At 46.8% G+C, this 23,721-nt stretch overlaps 1 protein-coding gene across 1 annotated transcript in view; it reads right to left on the bottom strand.

Annotated features, from left to right (window-relative positions):
• The window catches only part of LOC119373619 (uncharacterized), a 37,035-nt gene extending 13,695 nt beyond the window's left edge, over nucleotides 1–23,340 (bottom strand). The window contains exons 1-3 of the mRNA XM_037643669.2: nucleotides 23,126–23,340; nucleotides 20,876–21,012; nucleotides 20,585–20,652 (exon numbers count right to left, since the gene is read on the bottom strand). Coding sequence (XP_037499597.1) covers nucleotides 20,585–20,652; nucleotides 20,876–21,012; nucleotides 23,126–23,227 — 307 coding nt within the window. The 5' untranslated portion in view covers nucleotides 23,228–23,340. The remainder of the gene's footprint in view (nucleotides 1–20,584; nucleotides 20,653–20,875; nucleotides 21,013–23,125) is intronic.
• Nucleotides 23,341–23,721: the final 381 nt, after the last annotated feature.

A 23,721-nucleotide genomic window follows, 5' to 3' on the forward strand; every position in this document is an offset into this window, starting at 1 on the left:
TTCGTAATTTTCGGTAGCGACGCTATATTCTCGAAGAATATCATAACCTTTTAAAGAAGTTAAAATCGCAACGCCGCCACCTCTGCCCTCCTTACGATTTACATTGAAGTGTTCGTATCCTTGAAGTGCATAGTACTCTGAGTCATCATTATACCAGGTTTCAGTAAACATCAAAACTTCAAAATTGACGTTACATGATTCTATTAGCACAGTGACCTCATCCGTTTTGTTCAACAGTGACCTTGCATTTAGATGCATAATTTTTTAGCAGTTTTTCTTTGTTAGTAATGTTGTGCTTCATAATGATGTCGCCTGGACTTACATAGCCTGAAGGCGCCATCTCTATTCTGGGCATGAATATATTGGAGTTTCTGTAAATTATGTGCTCGTTATCTTGTTCAAATAGCTTTCACGCATTATGCGGACAACAGGCGAAGTCTCTGTGCGGCGTGCTTGAATAGTGCCATTTTTCGTCCACACAAATTTCCAGCTGTGTTCCCGTTTGCGCGCTATTGCCATTCCCAGCGTTTTCTTCACTTCGGGGCAAAGGTGTTCATTTACAAACACAGGAGATTCAGTAGGTAAACCGAGGGATGCATTTGTTAGCCTTTTCTTGCGCGACTTCTGAAGCAGTTGATCGCGTTTGTACCTCCGTTGAAATTGAACAGTTATATTGGTTTGACCTGCCTGCTTTGTTCGAACCCTGTGGCAGACGTCTATGTCCTCAGGTGTTACAGTCTCGCCAACTACCTCTCCGATTTTTTGGAGTACTTCAACAAGCTTTTCATTCGGTTTGTCGGTTACGCCTTTAATTTCCAAATTTCGATTTCGGGAGTACTGCTCAGACTGCAAGAGGCCTGATTAGCAGTCCGCCAGTTTCTTTTCCAAAGAAGAAACTTTGTGCTGTAGCACACAGTTTTCTTTCTTCCGCGCATTATTTTCCGCTAAAGTTGCCACCAGTTTTTCATTGGTGTCATCTAGGGTCTTGCTGAAGAAATCCATGCTCTTCTTCATTTCATCAATTTCCGCGCGCAAATTTCTTTCTTCTGATCGGATGCCTCGCTCTAGCGCTTCTTTCATTTGCTTCCACTCATTTCTGATTTCATCTTTGAAATCATTGATCAGTCTCGCAACTTCCTTGTTCATGTTAGTTACTACCGACAACACGAAGAAAATCACATAAAAATTACATATACTAAACACCGGGCAGCAGTGGCAGCTATTCAAGACTAGAACCAATTTTATGCTCTAAGAAGAGCCCCACTAACCCACTAACCTAGACATGTACTTGCGAACTTGTCGGCATAATCACATGACTGCAGTGTACCAGTACTTCTATTATGCATAATTAGTACAGCTATGTTTCAATGTTTTCATGCCAGCCAATGCCATCTGCAACTCAAAAGTTCTGCATCTTTATTCCTCACTTTGTGACTTATGCATAATTACCCCAGTGAAAATTATTACAAGTATCATAGCTGCGAAGTCAACTTGGAATTTCGCTATCACATTGAGTGAGTGAGTGAATAAACTTTATTAAAAGTCCGGACGAGGCGGGGGGAAGAGGGGATTAACCCCTGTCCCGTCCCACTCTCCGTCGATGATGGCGTCAGGTGACGGCTTGAAGCCCTTGCACCCGGGCGGCATCCTCGGCTTGCCGGACGGCCCAAAGTTGGTCGGTCAGCTTGTCGCTGGTGAGTGCCGCCTCCCAGCGGCAGCGACGCCGACGCAGCCGATCCTCAGCAGTGACCACAGCCGCGGCGGCGGTCGGCCCCTGCCCTCGCGCGGTGGTAGCAATTCGCCCCTGTCTAACATGCGTCGCGAAGTGAGCGGCGGCAGCGACATTAACTCTCCCGGCACATTCCCAAAGCATGTGCCGCAGTGTGGCTCTTTCCCCGCACGCTTTACACGCGTCCGTCGGGTACAAGCTCGGATAACAGATGCGTAGGATCCCCGGGCTGGGGTAAGTGTCTGTTTGTAGTAATCTCCAAGTTACGGCCTGTCTTTTGTTTAATTTGTCGTGTGGTGGAGGGTATTTGCGTCTGTTTAGTCTGTAATGTTGTGTGAGTGAAAAAAATTTCCTTATATAGTTACTGGTGGCTTTGCACATTGAATCCTAGGACTTGGTACGTCATGAGGTTGAATAAAAATAGGCCACACACGTATAGAGGCTGTAACACAGCTGGGACATAAGTTCATAGTTAAACAAAACGCAAAAACAAAACCACAACACATAGAAACGAAGGGGACAGGACGACGCACTGCTAACAAATGCAGTTTAGCACATGTTTGGCTTTTTTAATCATGTTTGTGCTCTTTCTGTGGATGTGTGATTATTTATTCTTGTAATTTTTTCGTAGTGTGTGTTTATATCTTTCTGTGGTTTCGGTTAAACTTCAGTTGCTAGTAGCACATCGTCCTGTCCCGTTCATTTCTCTGTGTTGTGGTTTTCTCACACCATGTTTAACGACGACAATACACCAATTCACGCAACTGTCCCGTTAGGACTTAAGTTTGCTGAATAACGCTGGCCCCACTAAGTCTCTTTTTAGCCCAATGCGAAATTTTAAAATGCACACGATATCGGAAAGGTTGCACGCAGTATTGTGCATAACACTCAGCCTCAATCCCACTGTTTGCTCAAATGTAGTAAGATGTACGAGATGTTCTGCATAGTGTGTAGTGCGGCACCGTGGAGTGTTCTCGCAATCATGGGCATTGGAAGAGGTTTCAAAACAGGCACTTGCCCCCTCTAAAGACACGCCAGCACTTGGCCTCTCCCAGGATACGCCAGTGGTCTCCCGCTTACCCGGCTGCTGTTACACCAGATTGAACCCCCCAAGACAAAATCCTGCCGACACTCATACTCACAATAGACTCTTGAGCACAAACAGGTGGGTGAGCAACTACTGCTGCTTTTGCAGACGTGTATTGCCGAAAATGACACAAAAAAGAAGCCCATAAAGTTTTCTGCATCCATAAAATGAATGTCTTAACCATGAATGTCTTAACCAGACACGCACTTGGCTATCCTATTGCAGACTTTTTGACAAAACACAAGATAAACACAAAATTGAGATGCTGCTAATATTTCCTTGTGAGCTTTTTTCTTAGTGTACACAGGTCGAAAATACACGCGGGTAAAAAAAATACGGAACAACACCAGAAGTGCACTCTTCTCATATTTACCATCATTTGCGTAGTTTTTGATGTAAGTGAAGTAATCATTACAAATACACTTTAAAAGGGGTGTGAATGTTGCTAAGGTCTTCTGGATCAACGGCAGCTACTCTGGTTAGGAATGAAGATTGGGCAACTTGGTATTGATTCATGGCAAAAAAAGCAGCACACTTCTAATGAGGATAAACTAAGGCCTGGACACAAGAACAGCACTTTCGCCTTGTCAAAGTGTGCCAACAGCAATAATAATAATATCTGCGGTTTAGCGTCCCAAAACCACGATATGGTTAAGCGAGACGCCATAGTGGAGTGCCGCGAAAATTTCGAGCACCTTGGGTTCTTTAACGTGCACCTAAATTGGGTACACGGGCCTCAAACATTTTCACTTCCATCAAAAATGCAGCCGCCGCGGCCGGGATTTGATCCCGCGACCTTCGGGTCAGCAGTCGACCGCCATAAGTGTCAACAGTCATAATACTGTGTATTGATCATAAAAACCATGGCAACATAATGCAAAACAGCAAAATACAGAGGGAAAAAACAAGGGGATTCAACAACGTGGTTCAAAACATATTCAACTGACTTGTAGCAATGCAATTAAATTAGCCTTGCACATCTCCTAATGGCGAAGAATATGCACGTGTAACCTTGGCAAGTTCCACTGCTTATATGTCACTAATGAAATTGCATTCATTCCATGCCGTTCAACGGCTGTTCATTGTTTTCTCTTTTCACTGTTTTCTGGTTTTCATTGTTTTAACTAGCGCAAATGTTCACCTTTTTTCTTTTTGTCACTTTGCAGTTTGCGTATGTGTTTTGCCTTTGAATGCGCACATGTTTCTGCTGCTATGTCTTTTATTTCTTTGCTCAACAGTGCCTAAAGCACTTCTTAAGCTACCATTGTAGACTTTTGCTCGAGGCGCATTTCTTGTATTTTGCTGGGATAAACGTTCATTCATTCGATATCATAAAATGCATGCGCTTCACAATACACACTGTCACTTAGCAGATTTCTGTCACATAATATGGCCTTCATTATATCGCTTTAACGTGATTTATTCTTTCTAGCTAAATGAATCCAGATAATGACATTTATGTGCCTACATATTCTATTTTACTGTACCTTAGTATGGTATTTCAGGAGATAGGCAGAGTGCGCAATCCAACTTGTTGTCGAGAAGACTCCTCACTTGCTGATAATCTGCGCGTCGGTGGGTTCTCACAGTTGCATAGCCGCAGAAGGATGTTCAGGGTAGTTCCCAGTATCCAAGGTAGATGCTGCAAAACGAGAGCGCACGCATATGTCACACGTCAATGCGCACAAATCGATACCGAGACGAAGGATCAAGAGAAACAAATGTAGTTTGAGAACAGAATAAACAGGAAACAAAGTTGGCCTTTATGCACATTTCACCACAAGGTAACGTGATGCCCGCAGCCTTCTTTTTGCTTTAGTGTATATTCCCCGAAAGCATTCTGCTTCATTCATGCTTTCGTTAAGCAAAAAAATTATATTGTGCAAACGACTTTTTCAGAGAGAATTCGTGTGTCGATTGACTGGTAGTGCGAAGCACGAGCTACATTCACAACGTTTTCAAAACACGCATCACACATCGTCGCTATGTTAGCTTTTTTTTTTTTTGCTCCTCACTGCACGTTTCACGCGACGAAGTGAGCTTAACGACACCTACAGGTGCCTGAGTGACGATAAGACGCGCAAACAGAGAGAACATAAGTATTACTTACCATTATTTTTTGTTTCTGACTGCCGCGGACGCAGGGTGCCTATCATCTGCTTGGTAATACACAGCGGCACGCTCGCTTGAGTCGATGGGCCGTCGCGATTATCCCACTCGCAGTGCGGCATGTTGCACTGTCGTCAAACCACACATTTCACATCCAGCGGCGAGAAAACAGTGAGGCTGCAGGCACAAAACGCGCACACACGGCCGACACAGCTGATCACTTGACAAGTGGCGTCAGCCAACGTACGATATGGCGAATACCGCGACGGCTCCGCTTCGAAATCACGCCGCTGCGTGCAATTAGGAACTTCAATGACTCTGTCCTCGCGTTTCTTTATTTTCTTTTTTTTTTCTTCGCGCGCGCATGCGTCGTGAAGCTTCGCTTCAGTAGCATAGAATAAAGAACCAGTTTAGAGAAGGGAAACTGTAGCCTTGACAACGGTACGAAAGATAAGCAGCGGTAGCGCATGGAACTACCGAAGGCACCCAAGAGATGGCGCTGCGTAAACAGGAAGCGGAAAACAAAATTTGTTGTTTTTGTAGGTAAAAAAAGCAAATGGCTGCCCTTTTGTATTCCGTACCTGGTGCGTATGCGCATACGCGGGTGCCTCGGCTGGTTTTCTATTCTATCCTTTTTAAACAGGAGTGGACGAAAGAGGCCGGGACTCGCGTAGGGCTACGGGGGTCTCGTTATCTTTCGCCCACTTGTTTTGAGCGCGTCGATACGCCCAGAAGCACGCCAAAGCGCCCTTCGGAACGTAGTACCTGTGCGTACGAAGGTCACATGGAACCGAAAGGCATTCATTGGCAACTGGTACCAGTAAGAATAATTCACGAGTGAGTAGAAGGAACGATAATCTTTATTGACAGTGAGCAAGCGTTAAAAGGCCCTTGCTCAGACATCGTGAGCTCGTAAACGACTAGCCCTCGCGGTACTTCAAAGAGACAAAACAAATTAGATGACGTTTGTTGCCCGTTTCCACCGTCAGTTAGCGCTCACAATAACCAACTTGAATTGTAGGACAGGCGTAAAGCATGAGCATTTTTTTTGCTACAGTTTCAGTACTTGCTTTCAACGAGTACGCCTGAAGATCCCCGGGTTTGATGTTATTACAACATATTGCGGTCAGGCTGAGAATACCAAGCGGGTTAACGCAAAGAAATCACATTATAGTGGATGCCTACAGAATGGCAGAAAACATGAGCATTTTAACACGTGATACCGATGAAACAACCCATAAATGGGATATATGCAAGGCCTCAAAGAGGCGCAGAAATACAGAGAAGGCAGAAACGATTTTCTATCCTGGTCATTCTCTTATTGTGACATCTACACTGGAAAGTAGGCTTCATCAACTTTCTGGCCAAGTCGTGCTCATGCCATCGCATGATTCACTCGTTCATTTTAGCCCACCAGACCTTGCAAGTACAAGTGAAATAGCAGCTTTGTCCACACGTGTTATCATACAACTCAAAAGCGAGAACAGTGAAGCGTGATATGTTAACGAGGTCACAAAGCAGAAAGGAAAACGCTGAGCTTGAAAGTACGTGTACCTGCCATCGTCGAGGAACCTGTGGAAACTGACGTCTTCGCTGGTATCGCAGCTCCTGCGGCACCATACAGTAGCACACCGACTGCTCACCATAATTGCAGTATGATTAATCGGTGAATTAAAAAACTTTCATGCGTATTTTAGACAACATTAACAATAGAATTCGCAAGAAACCGGGGAGCAACAAACCAGCTGCCAACCATCGGATGGTAACTGCGCATATTCTGCGCTTTATCTGCGGCACCCGAGACGCAGCAGCGCACTTTTTACGCTTCGTCATTGGTCACAGCGACGTTCCGCTTGCTCGTTACCGCGCGCCGGCCGTCAGCGGTGGGCGACAAGGCAGAGATGTTTTCAATCACTAAAAACAAATTTACTCATCATTGAAACATTACTTTCAGTTACACAAGAAAAAGCAGTTTTATGCGGCAATGATAGCTGTATTTCTCTTAAATATTGCTTTTATTACGGCGTCCCTGGCGGATTTTTCGGCGTCGCCGAGGGCAGATTTGAACGGAGCCACTATGGTTTGTTTTTTTAGCTGCGACGGGGTCGATTTTTTCGCCCCCCTTCGGCGATGGCTGGTACTTCAAACTTTCCGAGGCCTGTCGGTAGCGCCTCGTCTGGGTTGCTCTTGAGCTCGCGGCTAGCGCGGCTGGGGGGCCGGAATGGGCCGCAGCCGCCAAGATCAAAGGGCGCTCCCTCGCTTCCTCTCGGAACGCATACAGAACGCGTTGAGAGGAGCCGCCTCGAGGAGAGTAGCGTATATCTTTTTCTTTGGGCTATCTGTGCACAGTATTTTAGTCAGTGCTCTGAAGCATACCGTTTCTAGCCATTTTGTTGTACACAAAAGTATACTGAGTGTGCGTGCAGTGCCGATTGGCCATATCGAGGGTTCGCAGGCTTTTCCTTTTAGTTTGTTCCTTTATTTTTTTCTATCTTTTACTCCCCCCTCGCCCCCTCGCAGCGGCGTACATGCCCGACAGCACTGAAGGCATTACAGAAAGCTTCGGAAAAAATAGAAAAAAAACATGCCAGAGACGTGACATTTGAGTTATTTGTTCGAGAACTGCATTCGACGAATGGCGTCAGATGGTGAATTTACCTCCTATATCCCACATAATTTTGTAACGAAGTAAAATTCAGGACGCAGAACCTTATTACACCAACCTCATTACACCCTAAGGGACTACTGTCTAGATGCAGGTAGTATTAAGGAGGATTGTGGCACCTAAAACGCCAAATTTGGCTAGTTTTCTTTTGCAGTGCGCCAGCGATGCGTTTGCCTTTTCACATTCTGACGAAGCTACGACGAAGACCCTAGTACCTGAGCCACGCTTCGACGTAAGCCCGTCTTCCCGCTCGCCAACAGTAACAGCTTCGATGCCTTCTGGAGGAATACACGGAGTGTTTGTCGTTGTCATCGCGGGTACGACAAACGCCCTTTGCTAAGCGCCGCATAATAACAGAAGAAAACGCTCGACCTCTCCGTCAGAGTCCCTAGCGGGTTTCAACGCGAGAACGGGAGGCCGTTAAGAAACAAGTCGACGAAATGCTACGCGACGATGTCATGCCGCCGTCCAAGAGTCCGTGGACATCTCCTTGATGTTAGTGAAGACGAAGGATGCGACCCTTTGTTTTTCCGTCGATTATCGTCGCCTGAACAAGATCACAAAGAAGGACGTTTACCCTCTCCCACGGATAGACGACGCCCTAGATCGACTCCACAACGCGAAGTACTTTTCTTCGATGGACCACAAAACCGGCTACTGGCAAGTTGAGGTCGACAAGAAAGACCGAGAAAAGACTGCCTTTATAACACCGGACGGCCTGTTCGTGTTCAAGGTCATGCCTTTTGGCCTTTGCTCGACACCTGCGACTTTCCAACGAGTTATGGATACAGTGCTGGCTGGTTTGAATTGGCAGACGTTCCTTGTGTACTGGGATGACGTCATTGTGATTGCATCAAACTTCGACGAACACCTCCGGCGCCTCCATGCTGTACTTCAAGCAATCATGACCTCCAGACTCAGCCTAAAACAAGAAAAGTGCCGCTTCGCGTACGACGAACTCTTCTTCTTTGGCAATGCCATTAAGAAGTCTGAAGTTGGCCCGGACTCGCGGAAAACAGCTGCCATTGCTGCCTTCCCCTGTCCACCGACAAGAAGGCCGTAGGCCGATTTCTCGGCTTGTGCGCCTATTGCAGACGCTTCGTCAAGGAATTTTCACGGATCGCAGAGCCACTAACGCACCTCACGAAGAGCAACGTGGAGTTCAAGTGGGGAACTGCGCAAGTCGAGGCATTTCAAGAAATGAAACGACGCCTGCAGACGCCTCCGATACTTGCGCATTTCGACGAATACACCGATACGGAAATCCACACCGACGCAAGCAGCGTAGGACTCGGCGCCGTCCTTGTGCAGAAGACCGACGGACTAGAAAGGGTCATCAGTTATGCTAGCCGGTCCCTATCCAAAGCAGAAGGTAACAATTCCACAACGAAAAAGGAGTGTCTTGCCATCATCTCGGCTATGTCCAAGTTTCGCCCCTACCTCTACGGCAGGTTCTTCAATGTTGTGAGCGACCACCACGCCTTGTGCTGGCTAGCCAATTTGAAGGGTCCTTCAGATCGCCTCGCACGGTGGTGCCTAAGACTTCAAGAATTCTACATTACCGTTGTTTACAAGTCCGGAAGAAAACACTCCGCCGCCGACTGCCTGTCTCGTGCCACCGTCGACGCACCGCCGCAGGAGGACCACGATGATGACTGCTTCTTGGAAACATAAGTGCCGACGACTTCACTGAACGACAGCAAGCCGACTCGGAACTCAGAGGCCTTGTCGAATAACTCAAGGGCAGGACCGTCGTTGTTCCGAAAGTATTCAGGTGAGGATTGGCGTCATTTTTCTTGAAAAACGACGTCCTCGTAAAGAAGAACTTCTTTCCTGCCCAGGCCAACTACCTTATCGTTGTACCTTCGGCACTGCGGCCAGAAGCTTTGGAGGCCGTGCAGAACGACCTGACGGGTGGCCACCTCGGCTTTTCCCGCACGCTCGCGAGGATACAGGAAAAGCGTTACTGGCCACGCCTTACTGCCGACGTTGCTCGCTACGTGAGGACATGCCAGGACTGTCAGCGACGTAAGACACCGCCGACAAGGCCAAAAGGACTTCTGCAGCCCATCGAACCACCTCGCCGACCGTTCCAGCAAATAGTTATGCACCTACTGGGGTCGTTCCTGACGTCGACTGTCGGAAACAAGTGAATCGTCGTAGCCACCGACTACCTCACCCGCTACGCCGAAACGAGGACCCTGCTCAGAGGCAGTGCCGCCGAGGTAGACAAGTTTTTCGTCGACAACATCGTCCTGCGTCATGGTGCTCCAGAAGTCCTCATTACCGACAGAGGTACGGCCTTTACTGCTGACCTTACTCAGGCTATCTTGCAATACAGCGAAACAAGCCACCGCCGGACCACAGCCTACCACCCACAGACCAATGGCCTCACCGAGCGGACATAAGGACATAACAGAAATAATTTGGGACTGAAAGGGTTGAGCAAGCCGGGAAGCCGCGGCATAATCTTGGTGACCAGTGCCGGTGACGCACTTCCTCACGAGGACAGTATTAACCACCCTGGTGCAGTAGCTGGCCACTGCTACTGTCGATCGCAGCAACATCTGCAGGGTCCTAGCGGGTAGTCATGCATACCGACTGTGTGACCCCTCAAGTCGCTGGTTGATTGGCTCCCCTGTTCACTAGCGCAACAGCGTTAAACAGCTCGTTTCGCAGAAATTCCAGCGTCGGCGTCGGTAACGGGGTCGTTGGTTCGAAACGAAAAATCAGTGCGGTTCGTGAGCGAAAATTAGAGATAAATTCAAATTAAGAATAATAAAAAATGTTTGTTCGAGTGAAAATTCAGCCCAGAACTTCTGCGTGCCAAGGACGTGTTCCGCTACAGAGACACGCCTGTGCTTTCGAATATTTCGGAAAAAATCACGCCATATCCACGAAGGAAATGATGATTGAGGAGCTGGCTTGGAGAAGATCGGGAAAAGCCGTGAATCTTTCGGACCACAAGCGGTCGCATACCTTGCAGCTGTGGCCGAACGATCCATCAAGAATTTGCGCTTCAAGCGCACGTTGGCGCCGCTAGCTTCGGCGTACGACCGCTTTCGGCACTTGACCGCCGCTTCCCGCGCCAGCTCCGCTTCGAGGTTATTTTGCCGCAGCTTCCGTGCCGACTGCGCTTCGCGAGCCTTCTTCTCGGGGTCCGCACGAAGCTGGCGTCTTCCTTCGACCTCGCGAGCTCGCACCGCAAGGTCTTGCCGGCGGGCCCGCGCTGCTGCTGCCCTACGAGCTGTAGCAGCCGCTTGCATCGCCTCCTAGGTATTCATGAGAGGTGGCTGCGCTGAACAGCGTGCCCGTCGAGTGTGCAGAGAAATATGCGGAATCGGAGGATAGCAGGTGTGTGGATGGATGGATGTTATGAGCGTCCCCTTTATAACGGGGCGGTGACATGTCTGCAACCAGGCTCGAAGTAAAAAAAAGAAAAAAAAAAACTTCCTTGTTTCAAGTTGCCTTAATACCTTATCTACACTGAATAAATCTATGTTATTATACAAAAAATATAAATTGACGGTCGATCTCTCTGCCTCTTAAGGGACAATGACCTTATTTTTCCCCATTATTTATTTTTGTACTTTATCTCTACTTTACTGCCACCAATACTTTAACCGTCTCTTATTTTTATCGCGGACGTGTTCAGCTTTCCATTATTGTCCCTAAAACGTAAGGCTTCATGTAGACTCGTTCCCACACGTATACCTGGGTGAATATCGCCATATTCAATCAGTACATGTTGCATCGTTTCCTTAGTTGCCCCGCAGCATGTACATTGTTCTTCTTCGTTACTGAATCTCGCTTTATATCTACGCGTTCTAAGGCAGCCCGACCTTGCTTCAAACAGTAAAGCGCATTCCTCTGAATTATCATAAAATCTTTCCCTCCTTATTTCGCTTTTCTCCCTTTCGGTAGTCACTCAGAGCCGGCTTCTTTTCCATCGCTGTCATCCAATAAGTCCTCTCCGCCTCTCTGACATTCCGCTTAATGCTCCCTGTTGCCATATCGCCCGCACTGCTAGCCGTATATTTACTGGTGAGCCTCCTAGTTCTTTTCCTCCACTGCGTGTCAACGCTTTTTCTATACAGATACCTGAGAACCTTCACTGCCCATCTACTCTTCTTCATTTTCCTGAGCCTCTCTTCGAATCTCATTTTGTTCTGAGCTTCCCTCACTTCAAAGCCTGTCCATCCCATATCACCCTTTACAGCATCATTTGTCGTCTCTCGTGAGCACCCAACGCAAGGCGGCCCACCGTCCTTTGATTTACATCCATCCCTGATTGTACCTCTGACTTCATGCACACCACTGAGTTACAAAATGTAAGCCCGGGACCATCACACCCTTCCACAGCCCTCGAAGCACCTCGTACCTATTGTATCCCCATAAAGCTCTGTGCTTCATAATTGCAGCATTCCTCTTTCCCTTTGCTACCGATGCTTTCTCTTGTACCTCCGTATATCTGTCCCCCTCATTTACCCATACTCCGAGGTACTTATACTCGCTTACCCTCGGTGTTTTACAGCGAAAGCTGTTATGAGATCATTTCACCGGCCGTTTTTAGCGCCGTAGTTGTCCGCCGCCGCCGCTGCCGCCGGTGTCCGTAACCAGTATCGCTCGAAATAAGAAAAAAACACGAAATAAAAAAAATCACAGCATATCCACGGAGTGAATTATGATGAGTGGGCGAAGCTGCGGAGGTTCATCGGTAAACCGTGAATCTTCCGTGAATTCTGCCCAGTACATCATCACCGACGTGAGATCGGGCGCGTTTATACTAAAGGTTCGATGAGAGTTATGACGACTTGCAGCTCACTTTAATTTTACATGTACGCTGTGAATTTTCATTGTTTAATCACGCACAGGAGCAATCGCACACACGCACTACCTTGGAGGTCAAAATCCAGTGCCTATATATACGGGGTGGTCAGTGAACGGTTGTGCAGCGCGAGCGGTCGGTTTTTTCAATCAAGACGCTGCCGCGACGCTGCCTCGCGACGCTGCCTGCGTCGGCGCCGCAGCGCCGCGAGGCAAGATAGGGGCGGGGGGGGGGGGCGTAGGAGGACCATGAGGCGATGCGAACCCGGAGCACCTCCACGATCGCGTTCCGTTGGCGTTCGTTGGGCATACTACCGACCTCGCGTCGTGGAACGCGAAGAGGGACGCTACGCGCGTCTTATCTTCCATCTAGCCTGGCCGTTAATTCTCACAGGGCGAGCGGGGAACGCGGTCGACTGGCGGGCGAGAGGGGGGCAGCGTAGGAGAGGAGAAAGAAGGGGAGGGGACGCGCTCGTGCTCATCGCGGCGTTTCGCAGGAGACGATTTCGGCATGTCTAGCCCGCGTTTCACAGGAAGAGTGGAAAGGGGGAGGGGAGAGGGGAAGTGCAGAGGGGTATAGGAGAGGGGAAGGTGAGAAGGTGAGTAGAGAGGGAAAGCGGGAGCGGTAGAGGACATGGGGAATGGTGAGGGGGAGTGGAGACGAGGTGTGTGGAGAGGGTATCCGCATGCGCAGTAAGGGTGGTCACGCCGCACACCACCACCACCACCACCACCACCGGACAGATACTGCCGTTTACTGCCGGCTGCCGGGAGATGACGGACGCTTGACAAGGTTAGACTAAGAGGAGCTACGCCCCTAAAAATTCCAGGATGGAACGAGGTTAGAACCTGGGCCCTCTGCGTGGGAGCCCAGTATTCAACCTCTGAGCCATGCCGGTGCTTGAAACTGCTTTGCAAAAAGCTCCTATACAGGCTTCATGTAGGGAAGGAACCACATTAGCATATGCCATATGGCGTGGTAGAAGAGTAAAATAAGCACCAATCGTCGCACAACGCGAATTCTGTAACCAGGCGTCACAAAATGCGAATTGCGCAACGAGTAGGTTGTTGAATGCTTCCAACCCATTACAAAGGGCTCTGCCATACTTCTGGATCGTCATCAGGCACAGCATCAAAAAGTGCGCATAATGCCTTACATGCGTTTAGCAGGTACCAACGCTCTCCGTAGAATGACGAAAAATGGCACAGTGCCTGCTGCCCTACTTCTCAAAAATTACAATGATTTATAGCGTAGTGGGTTCCTCGCAAGTGCACTTGTATTGGTTGCCAAGGAAGCCCATAAGCACACGATCCACTTTCTCGGGGTCTCAGTAAAATTACAATGATTTATAGCGTAGTGGGTTCCTCGCAAGTGCACTTGATGGTTGCCAAGGAAGCCCATAAGCGCATGATCCATTTCCTCGGGGTGTCAGTAAAGTTCTTCGCCTCCCGCCCGTCTCTCTCCCACGTCAATGTATGTTATACAGCATGACAGGAGATGGAAATAGCGACCGGGCGTCACCCAATGCAAATTACATAGCTGGTGGGCCGTTTAAAAATTCCAACCCATTACAAAGGGCTGAGCCATAATTCTTCATGGTCATCAGTCGTCGCGTCAACAAAGTGCGCATAATGAATTACAGACGTGTAGCTGGTGCCTCGCTTCTCCGCAGAATGACGAATAATGGCTTAGTAGGTGCTTCCCAACTTCACAAAAATTGTGATTTATGGCGTAGTGGGTGCCTTTCTGGCGTACTTGTATTGTAGCCCCAAGAGAGCTTAACGGGCTCTAGAAACGCCGCTCTTCCAGCTTTCGCTGTGACTGTGCTGTGGTTTCACCGCAGGACTGGCGTTTTTTTTGGCCCTGTATTATGACCGCATGGTCTTCGTGATCATTGAATACCATCAATCCACATTTTTGTGGCACTAAATCCTAGTCCTAGAGCCTCACATTCCCTTCAGTCTATCATCAGCATAATTCCCTTCCACAATATCATCAGCATAAAATAGACCTGGAAGCTTCTGCTCAACCATCGTGCCGACCTGTTTGTGTGACAAATTAAAACCAATGTCGCTACCTTCTAGCGCTTTTTCCATCCTCACCATGTACAACATGAATAACAGCGGGGCCAAAGGACATCCCTGACTCAGCCCATTGCTAATTTCAACGCTGTCCTTGCTACTTATTCCTTCACATTCTATACAAACTGTATTTTCTCGGTATATTTCCCTCAAAAGCTGTATACACTCGTCCCCTATGCCCACTTCTTTCAATATATCCCACAAAATTTCCTCATTAACGTTGTCATACGCGCCGGTGATATCTAGATAAGCTACGCATAAGGGCCTGTTTTCTATTTTCGATATTTCTATACACTGGGTAAGAACAAACAGATTATCGTCCAACCGCCTGTCGATTCGAAATTCATTCTAAAGTTCTCCCAAAATACCATTTTGTTCTACCCACGCTTCAATTTTAATTTTACTGCCTGCATCGCCAACCTGTATAGCACCAATGTAATGGTTAGCGGTCTATACGAGCGAATGTTATGCTTTTCTCCCCTGCCTATATAGATTAAGTTCGTTCTACATTCACGCCAACTGTCTGGTATTTCCCTCTCCTGTAAGCACTTTTCTACGGCTTTCAGCAGTGCTTCTTTAGTTTTATGTCCGAGTTCGTTAATGAGGCTGACGGGAACCCCATCTAAGCCCGGAGTAGTGCGCTTAGGAATTTTCCCTTCGGCCTTCTTCCAATTGAAATTTTCTAGTACTACATCTTCGTCGGTTGCACTCCTTTGCGTACTTTTACTCACCGGGGGCATCCCCTGGGCGACCTTTTTAAACGAATCGGCTGTTATTTTTCGGATGTAACCTAGCGCTTCATACCCTTCCAATTGATTTCCTCCTTCATCTACCAAACGTTGTTGCATTGTGACAGACTTCCTACCCAGCGCTTTTAGGTGGCTCCAAAATATCCAGGGCGCGGCCTTCTTCTTTTCGCGAATCTCTGTCATCCAGCGTTCACTTTCACCTTTAATTTTTGCCTCGAGTAATTTCTGCACAATGGATTTTTGCTCTAAATATATTTCCCATATTTGGTTGACTTCGTCCTGTGGCCGCTTCTCCTTTTTTGCCTGTCTGTGCTCCCGTGATGCCTCACGTCGCTTCTCGATCGCCTCCCGGATAAATCATTGTTCCACCAACTTTTTGGCTTTCTCTTTCCTTTCCAACGAATAGTTTCCTTCTCTTTTTGCATTTCTTTCGTGATTACATGTAGCAGCTCTCTATACTTCCAGTCTTTGCCTGGTAGTTCGTCTACTTTTTCCTCGGCTCTTGCGGCTGTATTTTTTATTTGTTTGTCATTTAGATACAAGCTGCCAAACTTTGATTATATGTTCTTATGTTCAGTTTTATATCCCATTTGTAATAATATGCCTTTATGATCACTACCCAAGCTGTTGATGCCTTCCTCGTCTATTCTCATATCTCTAAGTTTGTCATATATTCCTTCTGCCATGAGACAATAATCAATGCTCGATTGCCTGTTTCCGGCTTTTCACGTGATCTGCCCCTCACACTTAGGCCCCACGTTAACTATCTCAAGACTATGTTGCTCGCAGAGATCTAGCAATAACTTGCCACTGGTGTCTGAATAACCGTCAAGGTCATGAATATGAGCGTTCATGTCCCCTAGAAGGATTATTTCGGCGTCATGAACAAATACTTTAATATCGGTGCTTATGCATTTCACTATCTTCAGATTCTTTTCTCTGCAGTTATTCCCCGTCCACAAGTAAGCTACACCTAGCCACGTTTTCTTTCCACCTGCTGTGCCCGAAACCCATATGTGCTCTGAACACGTTTGTTTCACTCTATGCCATTTTGTTCTGCTATGAATTAGCATTCGAACACCCCCTCTCCTTTCTGATGTGATCCTGTTACATCCTTCCCAAATATAATTGTCAATATGTGGTGGCTCTTCCAAGTCTCTAAGGTGTCTTTCTGTAACCGCATAAACACCTATCTGTTCCTTGTTTAACTGTTCCTCAATCTCTAACCATTTTGCCTTTTTTTCTACCACCCTGCATGTTAATGTAACCAATTGCAGCACGCGCCTTCTCCCTTCTTGTACCTTTTCTCTGGTTTTTCGATATACTGTAAAGCTCACATTTGGGCTAGTTGGTGCACAGGTGAACACATAGTGTAGGGTTGCGCGAAATATGTTGATTCAAACTTTTTAACGGCTTTGGCCTTCCGTTTATTCAGTTGAAGTTTTGCGCCCGTCCTGTCCACTTACCTTCGTCCTTGTTCTTTCGCGCAACCCTACACTATGTGTTCGATATACTGCCTGTCAAAGAGTCCCCGTGGTTGTTTTCCTCATTACAAGCTACCCTGCGCACCGAAGGGCCCGCGTGCCCCCCAAAAAGCTACTGCGCGTCCTGCAAGTCGCCAACCCACCTCATTACCAAGCCTCCTATCGAAGTGTATTCCGTCTCCGTCTCACGCACCGGTACCTCTGGTATTGTGCATACCACTATCTGCACCTGAGGGGAAATGGCGCGCATGTCATCGACCCCTTTCGCAAATGTGGTCGCTAGTTCGGCTGATTCTTCATTCAAGACGTCGTTTAGACCTCCCGCGATTATCACGACGTTACGTCCATTAGCCTTAGTTGCGAGTTTTGCGCTACCTTGTCTCATCACTTCCCTATTAAAACTCGTTTGTCGCCTCTCACCCTTTCCTTGACTGCTTCTGCGCATCTAACTAAATTCGAGTCTCCGGCGATTATCACGTGCTCCGAATTTTCTGCAGGTCCGTCCCGCACCTGGCCACTGCCTCATAAGCCACTGCCTGATAGTTCATAGGTCCCCCGCTATGAACTATGAGAGATATGGCTATGAACTATTGCATAGCTGCGCCTGTAGCGGTCTCCTCTGGTTACGGCGCGGGACTTCGCTTCAGCTTAAGAAGCTGGCGAGCCAGCTCCTAAATGATTTATAAGGATGTCATGTTGTGCGAGGAATCAGCTAAACTCGTGTATTATTGCGTGGCAGAAGCGTAGAATCGCCCCAGGCAAGAAAACGCGTGAAATACGCAAATAGAGGTTGGTTTAAAGGCCCGCAACTTGCAAAGCGCACCGGCGTAATTATTCATCATCATCAGCAACAGCATCAACAATGGGCGCAGCTGCACATTTTGTTGATTGCCCTACGGACGTGTAGTGGGTATTTCGCCCATTCGCACAAGGAAGAGTTATGGCGTAGCGGGCACTCCGCAACTTTTTCTGCCGTAGGCTTTGTAGGATAGGTAGCCAGGCTAGCGATTGGGGAGTGGATTCGAACGGCGCCAAACTATGCTATCGCTTTCCATGGCGAAGCTCAAGCATCCTCTAAGTTTTCTTGCTTTGTGGGCAATATGGTAGAGACCAGAGTGATTAAAGGTAAGCAAATAAGTTGCAATTATTATGGGCATTTGTTCACAACAAATAATAGGTCTAAATTTCAAGCGCAGCCATGACGCATTAATAATCGCAGCAAATGGACATTATTCCGCTCTGCAGAAAAAAAGCGTTTCATGCAAAAACGAAAACCTGTAGTTTTTTTTTTCTTTTCAATATATACGGATTATTTTGCATATTGCAGTGACCGTGTATAAATATAACTATTGCACATCTCAAAAAGTCTAGCTTGTAAAGGCTCCCTAGATGGCCATAGCAGTAGACGATGTAGCACGACAAAATGACGCCAGCAGCTGCCGCGTACGCGCTCTGCCCGAACACACGCAGGGATCGCGACAACGGCAAACAATGAAATATTTAATGAAACTGTCCTAGGGCATTCATATTTTGTTATAAAACAGCTTATATTGCCGCTGCTTATAAGCCAGTGTCTTGCAGTCAAGCAAGACACTGCGTGGAAACTCAAGCTTCCTCGGTCCCAAGAATGCAATAATGAAAAAAAAAATTGTCAAACTGTTTTAATTGGCTTCATGCCCATCGAAACAAACGGAGAAAAATTGCGAACCTGAAAAATTAAAAGGTTGTATCAAACTTTGATGGTACCCATTTGGGTACTCTGGGTCTCAGCGAGTGTGAACTGTGAGGAAGCAGTGGCGGATCTACGAACTTAGAGAAACAGCGCATTTCAAGTATGTCACTGTTGATTTGCGACCGCTACCTTGGTGGTGGCACTTCATTTGAGATGTGAGCTTTTCATGCTGCGGAAGTGTCCAACCTGGTCGTATCGCACCTCATCAGGTAGAACTGGGATTAAACTGTTCCGCTTCACAGCGCTCGGTGATGGCTGCTCATCGGTCTTTCAACTGAGGCTTGATCTTACCCCCTGTTCAGTGTCAACTTTGAAGAGCACATTCGCTGTCAGATTTGAAATCCAGAAGATTTGGTCTGTCTGTCTGTCTGTCTGTCTGTCTGTCTGTCTGTCTGTCTGTCTGTCTGTCTGTCTGTCTGTCTGTCTGTCTGTCTGTCTGTCTTGGGAGCCAGGGGCATTTAGAATTCTCTGTGGTATTCATCCTAGTTGTTCCAGCAAGCAAGACAAAAAAACGTGCAAAATTTGTAGTGTCGATTTGCGCGTCCGGAAGGAAATTGTGTAGTACGAGATGCAGTGATCAATTGTGTGCACTCCATTCATGTTTGTATTGCACTTGCTCACCACGTGAGGCTGCGTGACTAGTCAGGTACTGGTTACCAGTGATGTCAGGTACGGGTAACTACTGGTAGTCAGCTAGCGATGTCAGGTACTAGTAGCTACTGGTACCAGCACGTGGCGTAGGCAGAAATTTGTTGTTCTTCTTTTTGGAGGGGGCGCACCCTTGATGCGTCATGGAGTACGGGCAGGTAAGTGTGTTTGAGTGTCCTTTTGTGCTCCGTATCCCATAGGAGAACAATCATTTCTGCAAAGGTGGGGGGGGGGGGCACGGGCCCGGTGTGCCACCCCCTGGCTACGCCATTGACTGGTACTAGTAGTCAAATACTAGTGCCTAGCGTGATTAGTCAGCTAGTCAGGTACCTAGCTCAAAGGCGTTAGAAACACAACTGAGACCCACAGTACCCAAATGGGTGTCCTGAACTTTTGAAGTCTGTATGACTGCGTGCAACAAAACCATAAGACCGAAGTGACATCCAATATGTTGTTTCGGACGTCTATAGGGTAAGGAATGTACTATAGATGGTGTCGTTTTGGCTACAACTAAGAAAGAGCACTTTTATTTACCGCGAGGACGCAGCCGTGCGCTCGTGCAGCACGTAGCCATCTTTGTTTACTCGTTTTTCGAAGATGACGAAGATGACTGGACACACGGCGCCACTTCTCGTGCTTTAGGAAAAGCAACATATGTCTATAGTGGCAAGGCGAATTTGAACACGCGAATACCGAATGGCCGCGATCTGTAGCCTTTATAACAACGGTACCCATTTGGGTAGTCCAGGGCCGAGGAGGATAGAGCACTAAACGACAAGCGCGTCCGGCAAATCAGAAAAGACGCCTGTTGCGAGGCGGCGAGTGCGGTCTTGTAGGTGGCCTGGGTGAGCAAACGCCACTTAATATGGACCTCATTGGCAGTGTCGTCATAGTGCATTGACATGTCGCAATACGCTCTGCACAGTCGTTTGAAAGGGGATGAGCACGTTCACAAGCTGGCGTTTCATGCCAACCTAGCCTCCACCATCGTCCCTCGTAATACATCGTCTTTGCACTGCATTTTGTTCCTAAGGACCTCAGTCACAGGGAGTTGCAGCGAGAGGCGAGGGCACTGCGGTGAAACTTCACCTACAACACCCCTCCCCCCCGCCTAATGGAGAACGACCATGACAGATCCGTTTTGCAGCAATCCTGCACAGGTCACTTGGTTCCTCTCTCAGTTCTGGGAACACTTTATCGAGGGTCTATTCTTCTATAGTTCTACTGCGGGTCTATTTGGAACCTCGTTTTCTCCTCTTTTTACATTGCCGAAAGTAGTATGCTAGAGGAGTCAAACGTGAGCCTAGCTTTCAAAGCGCCCTGTCAGTGAAGCGTACGTTCCCCCCAAAAAAAGAAAAAAAAAACTCGCTGCGTATTCAGTAAACAACAAAACACCTCGGCAAATGCAGAACATCATAACAAGTGTAAAATCGGAAGACCTATACAATTTTGAGCTTCACTACTCCACGTACCTTGTGTGTGCACAAGCATGTGCCTCTTTCGGCGTTCGTGAAATTCGCCATGCAGTATGGCAGATGTTCTGTGAGGGTGAGATAGAAAACAAGAACTTTGTACTGTGTGTGTGCGTGCCTGCTTTCGATGCAAGTCATGGTTGCGCACTCTAATTGTGAATAGAATAAGAACACAGGAGTTTAGCGCCTTGCGATCGCTCTTGCGATATTTATTACTATGTCACTCACGCTGCTATTATGTGTACTAGACAAATCCCAGCACATAGCTTATAATCAGACATGAGCACTTACCTTCCTTTGCGGTCGTAAGACGCTCGAGTGAAAAATATTGCACTGGTGGAGATATTAATGATTACATCCACTTCGCATAAAACATCCGTGCGCCTGCTTGTTGTGTGCGTCCAAATGGGTTCTTTAACATCTAGAAACTAAAGCGATAGAAAAAGTGGCCTTATTGGTATAAAGCGCTTAAGAATCGTGTTGTACTCGTATATTCTTGTTAAAATAAACAAATGTCCCCGATAAAATGTATAAAATAGATGCATATTGTGGTAAACATATACGTCTGTAAGGTAACATATTAATTGCGACACTGTAGAAGCGCTGATTTGGTTTCCAGCGAGCACAAATTAATACAACGCGGGCTGCAAAGAACACAACTCGAAGTATACCATTCTCTCTCGAGAAAACAAAATCACATCTGCGGCTAGACAGTTCGCCATGTCCTGCTGATTATTTCGTCTAGTTCAGTTATCCTGTAGTCATCTCATCGTCTACGCTGGTTGCTCCGTATACGTTCATAAAATATGCACACCTCGATGTATCAAATCTTTCATTTGGTCATTACTCATTTTGCGTGCGCTAGCTGCCGGTGTCTCGCCTTGCAGAACTGTAATCAGAGAACAGGGTGTGTGTGTGGTACACCCATATTAAAACACCATACTCAATGTGCACCCTAGTTTATGTGTGCAGTAATCTGAATAAAATAAGGCAAGCTAGAATGTTCAACAAAACATTGCATTAGAAGTTTCCCAGTAAGGAGGAAGACACAATGCCGAAAGCAAAACAAGCTCAGCGCTGAAACATGCATAGAAGGGTGTGGCAAGAGCCTCGATAAACCAAGCGAATAAACAAAGCGAATGTGAGGTTTCCTTATAATGTTTGTTATCTTTTCTAAAGTAATGTAATTTTCGTGAAATTTCGCGTGAAATTTTAAGGCGAATAAGGGTCCTAAAGCGTTGCCTCAAATACCGCCCCCTTATTTAGGCAGCTCTGTACAGCTTGCAGAAAAGATTGTTCTGCATTGAATGATTCGTATTAAATTTACGGTCCCCCAAAAAGGCAGTATATATCTTCGTGCTGTGATTCTGCCGAGTCTGTGTCCCTAAATGGCCCGAAGAGAAGTCGCGTCTATTTATTCTCCAAGTGTCCTTGTTATTTCCTTTGCGCTGTGGGTAAGCATGCAGATGTGCCGTTTTGCCCAACCACGCTACTGTATTGGATTAAAGCAATGGACATCTGAGCAGTTCCAGTGGGGGCCGTACTTTGGTAGATCAAGAATATGTGTATGTTTATTATATATTGTTTATGTCTTTCTTGAAGCCTAGAATATTCAACCTACTCGCAGCAAGGCATTCTCATAATGCATTACTTCATTGCTCACTGGGTACGCAAAGTGGAATACGTTCAGGTAAAAACTTTCTTAGTTCAGTCAGAATCACGTGGATTCAAAAAAAAGTTCAATTTCTCATTTGTATTGTGTAGGGAGCATTATTTTTCATGCCGACTACAAGTCCCAGTGGACTTAAAATAGGTGCGACAGTATTATTCAGCGTCACTCGATAAATGCAGCTAAGAATACAGACGAGCATTGTAGAAGCTCGAATAGTTCATTGCTCCATTGTGCGATAAAAATGCTAAATATCAACTCGCCATCTGCAGCGACGACTCTTCTGGCAAGACGCAGTAAAACTTCAACCCACAGAGTATAGACAAACGGAATTATCTTGTGCATAGGGAGTGGGCTTACTTGCACTCTCGGGCGATTGGTAGTTTAAATTTTCGCACCTTGTCAAGCCTCGTAAAATCCTAATGTTGTAAATATGTACCTTCATAGCCACGAAATGACACCTAGGAATTGCTGCAACAGCTCACATATACCACTTCGTTAGAGTGTTTCTTGAAAACTGTCTGGAGTGTATTTCAGGCGCGAATCGCTCCCTCCTGCAGTCACGTCTGCATATTCACTGAACGAGTGAATATGAAAGCCTGGGCAAAAATTTCCTTTCGTGGAACGTGAACCCTGAAAATATTATTCTCAGGTATGATAACGGTATTTATGTTGTAACAGTGTGTCGCAAATATGAAACACTGGCACTGAAATGCTCGAATGGTCGCTCTGTTTCTACAATAATATTACAGTGTGGTTTGGGAGTGCCTACTACAGGCGTAATGGTGACAACGTCAAGTACTGAAAGTGACGTTATTGAAATTTCTAGCGGCATCCCTAAATTCGAAGGAGTTTCGGAATCAAAATCTTACCTTGTGAATTTTGTAGGTCCTCCTCTTGAAGAAGCTAAATGCGCACTCAAACATCATCATTGATGAGGCGAGCAGAAGAATAGCGAGAAGTGTTCTAGCCATCTTTTTGAGGTACTAATTTATGCAGCGAAACCAGATAACGCACAAAACCTAAGCAAACAGCCCACACGATGGTGAACCTATTTAGATATTGCGAATGACAAAGAGCGTTCCCTGCCTATTGTCGCGTTGGTTTCACAGGTGTGCAGCTCCAGACAAATAGCCCCGACGGACGTCATGTCGCATATGGAAAGTCGAAAATTCTCTCGCCCATCATGAATAAAAGACGGGACATAGTCGCCATGCTGTAACAAATAAAGTAGTCTTTATTTTTCCTAGACAAACTCGGTCGTTATATTCCCCTACCATATTTTCTAAAATATGTATTCCGTGTGTGTGCTACCTTAAAAGGAATGAGGCAGACAGGCTGCACAAAAGATGATATTTCTTTCACCTGCATGTGGCAAAAGCTACATGCACGCCGCCAGACCAGTCGCTGTACTAACAACAGGTTCATAGAGCAGGGTTCAAATGTCAAAGGATGTAGGCATCCGGTC

Source organism: Rhipicephalus sanguineus, chromosome 11 (assembly GCF_013339695.2).
Source record: "Rhipicephalus sanguineus isolate Rsan-2018 chromosome 11, BIME_Rsan_1.4, whole genome shotgun sequence".
Classification (NCBI taxonomy): domain Eukaryota; kingdom Metazoa; phylum Arthropoda; class Arachnida; order Ixodida; family Ixodidae; genus Rhipicephalus; species Rhipicephalus sanguineus.